The sequence below is a fragment of the Helianthus annuus genome, chromosome 11, assembly GCF_002127325.2.
Source record: "Helianthus annuus cultivar XRQ/B chromosome 11, HanXRQr2.0-SUNRISE, whole genome shotgun sequence".
In the NCBI taxonomy this organism is placed as follows: Eukaryota; Viridiplantae; Streptophyta; class Magnoliopsida; order Asterales; family Asteraceae; genus Helianthus; species Helianthus annuus.
Window position 1 is genome coordinate 143,076,663 of NC_035443.2, and position 13,925 is coordinate 143,090,587.

Consider the following 13,925-nt stretch of genomic DNA (forward strand, 5'->3'; position numbering starts at 1 on the left):
ATTGTCTCTTGTAAAAATGATGTTGTTAAACATGAGATTTCGGCTACAAAAATGTATGTTTCTTGTTCTTGCATGATGATCTTGCTAGAAATATGTGATTTTTGGTTCAAAAATGTATGATTATGTTAAGGTGAAAACCCTAGAAAACTATGAATATAGGATGAACTTGTTTGAATGTGGTTTGAAGATTTCAAAAAGGCAAAGTTTGATCTATTTTGGTTTAAGGGTCAGATTAGGAAAAGTGTTAGTAGAAACCTTATTGGTTGTTTCCTGATTTGGGCCTGATTACTTGGTACAAATTGGACTGATGCATCTGCATCATCACGTGTACATGAAAGGGACAGCATTACGACTCGCAACCATAGCATGACAACTCGAGACCACGCAGTTGCGACTCGCAACCATGGCATGACAACTCGAAACCACACGATTGCGACTCGAGACTACGACGGTTGCGACTCGCAACCACAGCGTGATGACTCGAGACCACGCGGTTGCGACTCGCAACCACAACGTGACAAGCCGAGACCTCCTGGTTGCGACTCGAGACCGCCTGGTTGCGAGTGGGCTGTCCATTTTGGTTATTGGGCCGATATGTGTAATATGGGCTATCTGTTGACTGGACTATGTGTTACTGTTTGATTTCGTAAATGATAAGGCCGGCCCAGTAACCCACTGTTTACTTGTATGCATGATACGTGTTAGTTATGTGTAAGTTTTTACGTGAATGCTTGTACACCAAACCTGACCTATACCGGTAACCATGTTAGGACGTGGTGACCAACGTATTTGACAAGTGACCTAATCTGCCGAGCAACCCAAGGTGAGTTCACACACTAAAAGCATGCGTCCCGCGGAGGGACACGAACAAACTACCAACTTTGGGAAAATACTTTTGACCCATTACTCCTGGGGAAAACAGAATGGGTAATTACTATCTCCGGGGGAGATACGTTTGGATACTATTTATAAATCACAACTAGCCATGCTAAACGAAACTCTATCACTTTAAGTCCCTGCTTACAGTACCGATTAATCGCCGGGGGCGAACGGGTTATTAGTTGATAGCGCTATTAGGTTTGACAACCTCACACCGTGACCGGGGGAGATCGGGCGTGAACTAGTAGACCTTGCAACATGGTCAATGACGATAGACATTGACTCGGGGCACGAATATTTATATTCCGTCAACAGTTTCGGTATCTACAGTTTAGTGAGCTTACAGGTGGGGTAGCTCCCCACAACGTGATTATAAATGCTTTATCTAAACAACTTAAGTTTTTGGTAAACTAAAACTGGACAACTAGTGAACTCACTCAGCATTATTGTTGACCCCCTTACTGCATGCTTTGCAGGTAACCATTGACGAAGGAGCTTGCTGCTTGGGAACGAGTAGTGTCTGTCCACCCTTGTGTTGGGTGTTACCTTATTTTGAACTATGAACTTGTTTAACTACTACTTTACTTATGCTTCCGCTACTTATTACTGTTTGAACTTGAAACCTTAAACTCTGAACTTGATATTTGCTAATCCTATGGTTAGTAAGTATTACTTTTGTTATCAACTTAAATTATTCAGTATAATTGGTGGCTGGATCCTGGTCAGTCACGCCCTCGAAGCGGGTGTTATCCGCAGGTGGATTTTGGGGGTGTGAGAGATCGGTATCAGAGCCATTGGTTATAGTGAACTTGGTTTTAAAAAGGGGAAAAATCTTTTTGGAGAAAACCAGACTATAACCCGTGACTCGCGACGACACTACACTCCAAGTGCAAGGCTCGACACATTTGACCTCATAGCTCGGACCAGTGTTTACTTGTTTGCTTACCTTATGATTCCTGTTTTACTATACGTACTGGTGTGCCTAAATTAGATAGATACACCTCTCCCTTCTGTCTCATCCTCGCTACAACATCACACTCATACTGTGTTTTCTGGTTATGAAGACAATGAGTGGACGCGGAAGAGGAAACATCAACATGACTCAGGCTCAATTCACTAACCTGCTTAACACAGTGGCTGCAGCTTTCGCAGCTCACCCTATAGGTAAGCTCGTTGTTTTAGGATGTTTAGATCCTACCGCCACATCGTCTTTTCGCCTCTAAGTCTATACGCTTCGCTTCTCACGAACAGGCCAGCATGCACCTGCGCAACCACCCGTGTGTACTTTCAAAACTTTCATGGATTGCAAGCCTCTCCCTTTCAACGGCACTGAGGGTGCCATAGGTCTTCTGCACTGGATAGAGAAAGTTGAAGCTGTCTTTGCTGTCTGTGAGTGTCCCCCTGCGAATTGGGTGAAATTTGCTACTGCTACGCTTGAAGGAAACGCGCTTTCTTGGTGGAAGGCGCAAATTCAAATGTTTGGATTGGAAACTGCTAATGCTACGGCATTGGAGGATTTCAAGGACATGATTAAGGAGGAGTACTGTCACCGGGATGACATCCACAAGCTTGAGAACGAGTACTATGCGCTTAAGATGGTTGGGTCAGAGATTGAAACTTACACCAAGCTGTCCAATGATTATGCTGCTCTCTGCCCAAATATGTCTCGACCTATGTATCGAAGAATCGAACTATACATCAAGGGTTTGGCTCCAGAAATTCGAAGCCATGTAACTTCAGCCAACCACACTACCATTCAGCCGACTGTTCGACTTGCTCACAAACTTACTGATCAGGCCGTAGAAGAGGGCAGGTTGCCCAAAAGGATCAGTGCTACTGTCGGAACTTCTAGTGACAACAAGCGTAAATGGGAAGGAAATCAAAGCAAGGATGCTAACCCCACTCAGGCCCCAGCGCAGCAAAGGAAAACTGAAAGCAACAAGGGCACTCAACAACAGGGTGGCTATCGCGGTAACCACCCCAAGTGCAACAAGTGCAATCGACATCACAGTGGGCAGTGTGTGAAAGGTCAGTGTCAGCGATGTAACAAAATGGGGCATGAGGCCAAAGACTGTAGGAGTCCACGTCCCGTGGGGCAGAACCAGCAGCAACAACATCACAGGAATGCCAAGGGTTGTTTCCAGTGTGGAGCTGAGGGGCACTATAAGAAGAATTGCCCTGAACTAAACCAGAACCGCAACAACAATCAGGGAGCTGGAAACAACGATCAGAACAACAATGCTGGGAATGGTGCTAGAGGAAGGGCTTTTGTGATTGGAGCTGGAGAAGCAAGGAATGACCCCAATGTCGTGGCGGGTAAGTTCCTACTCGATGATCGTTATGTTTCTGTATTATTTGATTCTGGAGCCGATGCTAGTTATGTATCCCTACGTATTAGTAAGAAGCTTAAGCGTCCGCTTTCGTTACTAAGTTCTCATCATATCATCGAGTTAGCTAATGGTAGAAACAACGAGGCCTCACATGTTATCAAAGGCTGCAAATTAGAATTGTCTGGTCAGACATTTAGTATCGATCTTTTCCCTGTTACTCTTGGAAGCTTCGACGTCGTTATTGGTATGGATTGGTTATCCAAGCATCGCGCTGAGATCCTCTGTCAAGAGAAAGCAGTTCGTATTCCCCGTCGTTCTGGCAAACCCCTCATTGTACAAGGTGGCAAAGGCGGAGAAATCTCCGGCGTTATCTCGTTCTTGAAAGCCCAGAAGTGTTTACGAAAAGGGCACACCGCTATCTTAGCACTTGTCACCAACACGCAGGAAAAGGAAAAGAGGATTGAAGATTTTCCGGTAGTACGTGACTACCCTGAGGTATTTCCTGAGGAATTACCTGGACTCCCTCCCCACCGTCAGGTCGAATTCCAAATCGAGCTAGCTCCCGGAGCAGCGCCCATAGCTCGTGCACCTTACCGTCTAGCCCCCGCAGAATTGAAGGAACTCTCGACGCAACTACAAGAACTATTGGATAAAGGATTTATCCGTCCTAGTTCATCGCCCTGGGGAGCACCGGTACTCTTTGTTAAGAAGAAGGATGGCACGTTCCGAATGTGCATTGACTATCGTGAGCTGAACAAGGTTACCATCAAGAATCGTTACCCTCTCCCGCGAATCGACGACCTATTTGATCAGTTGCAAGGATCGAGTTACTATTCTAAGATTGACCTGCGATCAGGCTACCATCAGTTAAGGGTCCGTAATGAAGACATCTCCAAAACTGCATTCAGAACTCGTTATGGTCATTATGAATTTCTCGTTATGCCCTTTGGAATGACCAAAACGCCTGCGGTATTCATGGATCTCATGAACCGGGTATGCAAACCCTACCTCGATAAATTCGTGATCGTGTTTATAGACGACATCCTGATCTACTCGAAAAGTCAAGAAGAGCATGAACAGCACCTACGCCTTATCCTCGAACTTCTTCGCAGTGAGCAACTGTATGCCAAGTTCTCGAAATGCGACTTCTGGCTTCGAGAAGTCCATTTCCTTGGGCACGTGGTTAACAAGGATGTAATTCACGTCGACCCTGCAAAGATCGACTCTATAAAGAATTGGCCTACCCCTAAGACTCCGACTGAAGTCCGCCAATTCTTAGGACTAGCAGGATACTATCGAAGATTTATCATGGGATTCTCAAAGATCGCTCAGCCTCTCACGGCTCTTACTCAGAAGGGTATGGTTTACAAATGGGGTGAAGCTCAGGAAACCGCGTTTCAGAAGCTAAAGGATAATCTCTGTAGTGCTCCTATTCTCTCGTTGCCTGAAGGCACTGACGACTTTGTGGTTTACTGTGATGCGTCTATTCATGGGCTCGGTTGCGTGTTAATGCAACGCGAGAAAGTTATTGCCTACGCCTCTCGACAACTCAAGACACACGAAAGGAACTACACTACGCATGACTTGGAACTAGGAGCAGTGATCTTTGCGCTTAAGATATGGAGACATTACCTGTACGGTACCAAGTGCACCATTTACACCGATCACAGGAGTCTCGAGCATATCTTCAAGCAAAAGGAATTAAACATGCGACAGCGTCGATGGGTCGAACTTCTGAATGATTATGAATGCGCCATCAAGTACCATCCGGGCAAGGCCAATGTCGTGGCAGACGCCCTCAGCCGAAAGGACACTACGCCCAAGCGCGTGCGGGCATTGCAACTCACCATCCAGTCTAATCTCCCTACCCAGATTCGAAATGCTCAGATTGAAGCTCTGAAACCGGAAAACGTCAGGGCTGAGTCCCTGCGAGGATCAAGACAGCGACTAGAACAGAAAGAAGACGGCGCCTACTTTGTGGCAGGGCGCATTTGGGTCCCACTTTACGGAGATCTACGAGAGCCTGTGATGGACGAAGCCCATAAGTCCCGTTATTCAGTACATCCTGGTTCAGATAAGATGTACCACGACTTAAGGACTACTTACTGGTGGCCTGGCATGAAAGCTCACATAGCAGCTTACGTCAGCAAATGTTTGACCTGCGCAAGAGTCAAGATCGAGTATCAGAAACCAGCAGGCCTACTCCAGCAACCCGAAATCCCGAAGTGGAAATGGGAGCAAATTTCCATGGATTTTGTTACGGGGCTACCTAGATCCCAACGCGGGAATGACACTATTTGGGTGATAGTATATATATTGACTAAGTCTGCACACTTTCTGGCCATTAAGGAAACAGACAAGTTTTCTACCTTGGCGGAAATCTATTTAAAGGAAGTAGTCTCCAGGCACGGGGTGCCAACTTCTATTATTTCCGACCGAGACGCTCGTTTTACTTCCGAGTTGTGGCAAGCTATGCACAAATCCTTTGGCTCACGTTTGGACATGAGCACCGCTTACCACCCACAAACGGATGGGCAGTCTGAACGCACCATCCAAACCCTGGAAGACATGCTTAGAGCATGTGTGATCGATTTTGGCAAGAACTGGGAGAAACATCTACCGCTGGTGGAATTCTCCTACAATAACAGCTACCACACTAGCATTCAGGCGGCACCTTTTGAGGCATTGTACGGTCGTAAATGCCGATCACCTCTCTGCTGGGCGGAAATCGGTGATAGTCAACTCACAGGCCCAGAACTGGTGGTAGATACAACGGAAAAGATTTCCCAGATCAGACAACGCATGGCGGCAGCTCGTGACCGTCAGAAAAGCTACGCTGATAAGCGGAGGAAACCGCTATAATTCCAGGTCGGGGACCGGGTTCTACTTAAAGTCTCACCCTGGAAGGGTGTGGTTCGTTTCGGTAAACGAGGCAAGCTGAATCCACGATATGTTGGACCATTCGAAATTACCGAGAAAATCGGTAAGGTTGCTTATAGATTAAACCTGCCTGCAGAGCTGAGCGCAGTGCACAATGTTTTTCACGTGTCTAATCTGAAAAAGTGTCTGTCAGATGAAACACTCATAATTCCTTTCAAGGAACTCACTATTGATGAACAGCTACACTTTACTGAGGAACCGATTGAGATTACGGATCGAGAGATCAAAACCCTCAAACGTAGCCAGATACCTCTCGTGCGAGTTCGTTGGAACTCACGGCGCGGCCCAGAGTTTACCTGGGAGCGGGAAGACCAGATGAAGTCCAAGTATCCCCAGTTGTTCCCAAACGAAACCCCCAGCACTGAAGCTACAACTGAATTTCGGGACGAAATTCCAAACTAACGGGGGGATGATGTGACACCCCGTTGAAACACTCTAGCTTGACAGTGGCTGCTTTAACTTTCGGGACGAAAGTTCTTAAAACTTGGGGATAATGTGACACTCTAGGTTTTTCCGAACGAACACCTTGTAATATTTTGAGTATATAAAGGTTATTAAATGAAAACGTGATCTTTATTTGCATAATGTGTGTTGTATGTACGTATTATATATATTTATGAGAGCCGAGACCACGACCCGAGACCATGACTCGCAACCACTCGGTTGCGAGTGGGCCACTCGGTCTCGAGTGGGCCTTTGGGCCGTAACCGGCTTGGGCCGAAAACCCCTTAGCCAACTTGACACTTGGTATATAATCCCCAACATTTCCCCACTTTCCTTCATTTGTTACACAACACACATCCACACTCCTTCTATTTCTCTCTCAACTAGAAACCCCAAACAACATCCCATCTCTTCCAACTTTCGGACCAAGCAAGGATCTCGGACAAGGACTCGGTCAAGACCATCACTCGGACACTTCATCTTCTCTCATTTTCTTCCTTTATTTTCCTCCTTCTTCTAACCGGTTAGTGTTCTATTTTGTGTGGTAGATGCCTTACATGTTTGATGAATGAAATGTTCATGAACTAGAATGTGTTTGGTTAGAAACATTATGCATGATTTTTTTAGGATGTTTTATGAGTTTGGCATTATGTGTAAACCACTATGTTTGAATGCTTGATGACATGTTTAAAATGACTAACAAATGGTAGTTTAAGAATGATTATGGCCAACCAATCTATGCTTCATTGTCTCTTGTAAAAATGATGTTGTTAAACATGAGATTTCGGCTACAAAAATGTATGTTTCTTGTTCTTGCATGATGATCTTGCTAGAAATATGTGATTTTTGGTTCAAAAATGTATGATTATGTTAAGGTGAAAACCCTAGAAAACTATGAATATAGGATGAACTTGTTTGAATGTGGTTTGAAGATTTCAAAAAGGCAAAGTTTGATCTATTTTGGTTTAAGGGTCAGATTAGGAAAAGTGTTAGTAGAAACCTTATTGGTTGTTTCCTGATTTGGGCCTGATTACTTGGTACAAATTGGACTGATGCATCTGCATCATCACGTGTACATGAAAGGGACAGCATTACGACTCGCAACCATAGCATGACAACTCGAGACCACGCAGTTGCGACTCGCAACCATGGCATGACAACTCGAAACCACACGATTGCGACTCGAGACTACGACGGTTGCGACTCGCAACCACAGCGTGATGACTCGAGACCACGCGGTTGCGACTCGCAACCACAACGTGACAAGCCGAGACCTCCTGGTTGCGACCCGAGACCGCCTGGTTGCGAGTGGGCTGTCCATTTTGGTTATTGGGCCGATATGTGTAATATGGGCTATCTGTTGACTGGACTATGTGTTACTGTTTGATTTCGTAAATGATAAGGCCGGCCCAGTAACCCACTGTTTACTTGTATGCATGATACGTGTTAGTTATGTGTAAGTTTTTACGTGAATGCTTGTACACCAAACCTGACCTATACCGGTAACCATGTTAGGACGTGGTGACCAACGTATTTGACAAGTGACCTAATCTGCCGAGCAACCCAAGGTGAGTTCACACACTAAAAGCATGCGTCCCGCGGAGGGACACGAACAAACTACCAACTTTGGGAAAATACTTTTGACCCATTACTCCGGGGGAAAACAGAATGGGTAATTACTATCTCCGGGGGAGATACGTTTGGATACTATTTATAAATCACAACTAGCCATGCTAAACGAAACTCTATCACTTTAAGTCCCTGCTTACAGTACCGATTAATCGCCGGGGGCGAACGGGTTATTAGTTGATAGCGCTATTAGGTTTGACAACCTCACACCGTGACCGGGGGAGATCGGGCGTGAACTAGTAGACCTTGCAACATGGTCAATGACGATAGACATTGACTCGGGGCACGAATATTTATATTCCGTCAACAGTTTTGGTATCTACAGTTTAGTGAGCTTACAGGTGGGGTAGCTCCCCACAACGTGATTATAAATGCTTTATCTAAACAACTTAAGTTTTTGGTAAACTAAAACTGGACAACTAGTGAACTCACTCAGCATTATTGTTGACCCCCTTACTGCATGCTTTGCAGGTAACCATTGACGAAGGAGCTTGCTGCTTGGGAACGAGTAGTGTCTGTCCACCCTTGTGTTGGGTGTTACCTTATTTTGAACTATGAACTTGTTTAACTACTACTTTACTTATGCTTCCGCTACTTATTACTGTTTGAACTTGAAACCTTAAACTCTGAACTTGATATTTGCTAATCCTATGGTTAGTAAGTATTACTTTTGTTATCAACTTAAATTATTCAGTATAATTGGTGGCTGGATCCTGGTCAGTCACGCCCTCGAAGCGGGTGTTATCCGCAGGTGGATTTTGGGGGTGTGAGAATCACAATAGCATGAAGCCATGAGATTAGTAAGGAAATGCGGATGATAATAAGCCCCGGTTGTTGGGTACAAGGCGCCTTAGACTTACTATTGAAACGGTAGCAAAATGAGTAAAAGTAGAGTGGGTCGAATAATGGTTTAGAAATTTTTGGTCATTCGGCCCGTAAATAAAATTTTTGGTGTGGTAATTGAATAGGTGTGTTGGTAATGAATTTACAGACATATAGGAAAAAGAATCACCTAAAACGGACTTACGAGTCAAAAGTTATGGTCAATTGAAGTCGAAAAACTGAATTTTCGGAGCTGTCAGGAAATGCAGGTCAAAAACCTGCACCTACTGGAAAATGGTATTCCCCGCGCCACGCGACAGGATCACCTTGATCCGCCGCGACACGCGAGAACTGCCGCGGCACGCGACAAATTTTGAAATTTTGTTTTATTTTTCATGTTTTGATGCTAGAACTTGTTTATACGCACTATATTAACGTCAAAACTAATACTTTATGTGGTTTTGACCATTAGGTGACAATGGGGACTTTCCGGATGGCGATCAAGCATTTTTGAAGAACCGAACACGCACTTTTGAAGCTTCCGCGTTAATTTAATTTTGTTAGACAATGATGTGATGTAAACAATTTACTAAACGTGTTTTTAAATGTTTAAACTTGTTTAGTAGTTAACCGGTATGTAGTTACTTAAAAACTTCAAATTTTGCACTTGTGATGAAGTAAAGTACCCTTTTGATAGTTTCACGCTTATTTTCAATAATATCCGATTAGTAATTAGACTGTTGTTATATTTTGAGAAGTTAACATGTTGTGACTTTTTGATTAGCTTGTAACTTTTCAAACACCAAATTACCATATTACCCCTGATTTAACACTCCTTATATTATTTGTTTGTCCCTTTTAGTCATTTTACATCCATAAGCTAAGCTAAACACTTTTTAAAAACCAACTTATTGACTTATTGGCTTTTACCACCCAATAAGCTAATCCAAACATTTTTTTTAAAAACACATTTTTAAAAAGTCATAAGTCAATAAGTCATTTTCACAAAACTTCTTTTTCACTTAAATAAGCTTAGTCAAACATGCCCTAAATTGACATAACCACAAAGGCCAAAATCGTAAATTGCTGATCTAAATAATTTGATAGATATATACATAGGAGGATTTTACTTAGGGCCATGGGGAACCCTGACCCTCCTATTTTTTCGTTTCGAGGTGTAAATTTTAACTAAAATTTTATATGTATTGAATCCGGTCTCCCCTATTTTTTTTTCTTTAAAATTTCCGACCCGCCTATATAAGAGTTCAAGATCCACCACTAGATATATACACTTCCGAATAAAACATTTGTGTGATAAATATTATTTGCAAGAGAAAGATACAACAAATAAAAATGAAAATCCAAACAATATATTTGTCTTCTACCTCGCTACAAGAAAGCTACAATGGCTGAACAATTTTCGACATCTGCACCAAACAATGCCGAACCCTACCTTGACTGACATTAACCTTGTAAGGATCTCGACAAGAAGATTTTCAAGCCACACCTATAAATCCACCAAACATGTGAAAAGAGATTTGTGTAGTCGAAATAGATCAACACCTGCCGCAACATGGAATTATCAACTTACTCAAAAAAAAACATGGAATTATCAATGTTCGAAACTGGACCACAACATTTGTGTCACACCGGTCGCTAGAGCAAGAGTTTTTGAGGATGATGTAGTTTTGCTAGAACGCGATACCAATATTTAAAGATTTGGTAAAATAAACAATAGAGTTGATATAACTAACCTATAGTCCTACACAAATCCAGTTGTTAATAATCCAAATCAATAGTCAATTGATTCATTTGTAATTCATTTGTAATTTATATGTATTAATCCCATTATTGGAATCTTAGATCGCTAAAGTTAGATAGGTAAAGTCTAAATTAAACCGATCTAACATTTAAAAACTAGATTCTTGGGGTGGGATAAGACTTTGAACCCAGTAGGTCCTGAGTTCGATTTCCATAAGGGGTTTTTTCTCATATTTATTGGGTTTTTCTCTTGAATTGGTGTATAGGCATTATGCCTAACGAAGATGGATATGATCGGATGGATCCGCTAATAGCACGATGATACTCTAGTGATCTATCAGTTATTCAAATTTGTCGTTAAAAAAAAAAAAAAAAACTAGATTCACCTTTCTTGCCGTTCGGAAAAAAAAAAGATTCACCTTTCTTGAAGTTATACATACCTAGTAATATATGTATGGTGATTGGGATACAACCCATGCACGTGCGTGCCTTGAAATCATAATTTGTAACAACCAATTCTAGATCTTTTTTCATTTTTAATGTTTATAGTTATCGTTTAGTAAAACTATTTGTTTGTTTGTTTACAACACTTTTCGGTAAGTATAAGGATGTGCATATCCTCATTCCTTAGTCATCTCATCTATAAGTATAACCTATTCATTTGTCACACACCAATTGGCTAACTTCAACTTTCTTATCTTTATAACATCATTTAATTTCTATAACAATAATTTTGTTTCAATGGCAGTACCTTTGATCAATGACAACAAAGGAATCAAAACATTTGTGGTCGATGACGGTCATGGTGTGAAGGGTCTATCAGAACTTAGGTTCAAAACATTGCCCGAGTTATTCATCCAACCGCGCGAAAAAAGGCTTGATATGACCAAAGTGGTGCACCACGAGTCAATCCCAGTGATTGACATGTCGGATTGGGAAGATCCCAAGGTGATGAAACGGATATGTGATGCAGCCGAGAATTGGGGATTCTTTCAAGTTGTTAACCATGGTGTTCCCCTTCGGGTTCTTGATGACGTGAAGGAGGCTGCGAAAGGGTTTTTTTCGTTGCCTGCTGACGAGAAAAAGAGGCATTTGTTCAAGAATAGTTCGACCAAAAACGTTCGACTCGTTTCGAGCTTTATTCCGGAAGTTGATAAAGTATATGAGTGGAAAGATTATCTTAGTTGTTTCTATGTTTCAGATGATGAAACCTCTGCCTTTTGGCCATCCGTATGTAGGTAAATCATATCGTTATATAACTAGTGGGATTTCTCGTGCTATATAGCTAGCGGGCTTTTGGTTTACAACTTTACATGAAGGTAATGATCATATTTTGCATATATGTAATATGCAACATATGATATGTTACACGTATATATAATATAAAGTTTTCTGGTTTTTTTAATAATAATGACTTTTCTTATGATCATGTCCTTATATAATATACATGAGACTAAACGGTCGGTTCGGTTTGTACGACTGGTTAGGATCTCAAACTAGCCAACCTGGTGACTTGCTTTGGAAAAGACAGTTCCACCTTTAATTGGTTTCAAAGGTTTATAAACACCCCCTACCTTTTTGTTTGTGGTGTAGGGATCAACTTCTGGAATATCTGAAAGAGTCCGAAGCATTAATCAAGACACTATTAAAAGTGCTAATCACAAGACTTGACATACCAAAACTCGATGAAACCAACGAGCCATTTCTCATGGGTTCGAGACGCATCAACCTAAACTACTATCCGATATGTCCCAACCCCGAGCTCACCGTCGGTGTGGGAAGCCACTCAGACGTGTCAACCCTAACCATCCTCCTCCAAGACGAAACGGGAGGTCTTTACGTTCGAAAACTCGATAGTGACAATTGGGTTCATGTCCCACCTATCAAGGGTTCTTTGACAATCAACATTGGGGACGCGCTTCAAATCATGAGCAACGGTCGATACAAAAGCATCGAACATCATGTGGTTGCTAACGGACTAGAGAATCGAGTTTCGGTGCCAATATTCGTGAACCCAAGACCAAGCGATGTCATCGGGCCGTTGCCGCAAGTGATCGCTAGAGGGGAGAAGGCTTTGTATAAGCATGTGTTGTATTCGGATTATGTGAAGCATTTTTACAGGAAACCACATAACGGTAAGGATACAATCGATTTCGCAAAGGTTTGATCATTTTTTGATTATCATACGTTATGAATTTGAATATAGATATAACTAGTGGGTGTGTTGATACGTGAATGTTACAATTTGTAAGACTCGATTTCAACGACTAAAAAAAGTTTATTTATAATGGTTTTATTACACAAAAGTTCTATCATGTAATCCAAAATATAAAGTTGTGTTTTGCATCAATCGAAACCATAACAAAGAATATCAATATCGGTTTCAATAACACCAATACCGCTACCATTTTTGTTCGATTGGTATACGGCCTGATTCATCACTGAACCATTATTTCAAATACAACTCTGTTTTCAATAATATTCATATTGGAATGTCGAGAAAAAAATAAACGCAACTCGTATTTAGTGGGTGGAACCCATGTGTTGCGACGAGGTATGATGAAATGTCAAGAAAAAAATTAAACGCAAGCATGTCTTCAGTTGTTTTTAAATACAACAAACGAATGTTGTACAGAAAAATAAAATTATTGAGTTAAAGGCGTATATTATTTATAATATATGGAGAGATATCGAAACTTAAAAAAGATTAGGTCACTGTTTACCCAAAACTTGCATGCACAAAATTAGACGAGCTGTGTTTTTTTATAAAATATTTTTTTATTAAAGGCGCATATTATTTATAAGATAAGAAAATTGGCTTGTTTATAACCCAATTTTGTGAAAAGGTAACATTTTTATGGGTAATATGATCACCTAACTATTTTGGGTATAACTCCAACTTAAACTTTCAAAAATAACTAGTATTTAAACCATGCGCGCTTTGCGGCGCACTAAACAGCAAACGTTATCGACTTGGTTAGGGTTGAATCATAACACATTCTTGGCGGCAGATTAAACCTCTTAATAATGTTCTAAGCTGTTAGGTTTGATTCTAAAATAAACAACACACATATACTGTTTTTGTTGATAAGAAAACTACAAAATGCAAGTTGTGTAGCA

General features: G+C 41.7%; 1 protein-coding gene across 1 annotated transcript; it reads left to right on the forward strand.

Moving 5' to 3' along the window:
* The first annotated feature begins 11,469 nt into the window (after window positions 1–11,469).
* On the forward strand, window positions 11,470–13,065 carry LOC110890716 (feruloyl CoA ortho-hydroxylase F6H1-3). Its single transcript, XM_022138340.2, has 2 exons — window positions 11,470–12,043; window positions 12,399–13,065. Exons 1-2 carry the CDS (start codon window positions 11,547–11,549, stop codon window positions 12,970–12,972), a joined length of 1,071 nt encoding a protein of 356 aa, XP_021994032.1. The 5' UTR covers window positions 11,470–11,546; the 3' UTR covers window positions 12,973–13,065.
* Window positions 13,066–13,925: the final 860 nt, after the last annotated feature.

Bases quoted from the DNA above. Each gene is read 5' to 3' on its own strand.
- LOC110890716 (XM_022138340.2), top strand. From the start codon at position 11,547: ATGGCAGTACCTTTGATCAATGACAACAAAGGAATCAAAACATTTGTG. The intron at 12,044-12,398 runs GTAAATCATATC...TTTGTGGTGTAG, and splicing joins TTTTGGCCATCCGTATGTAG to GGATCAACTTCTGGAATATC.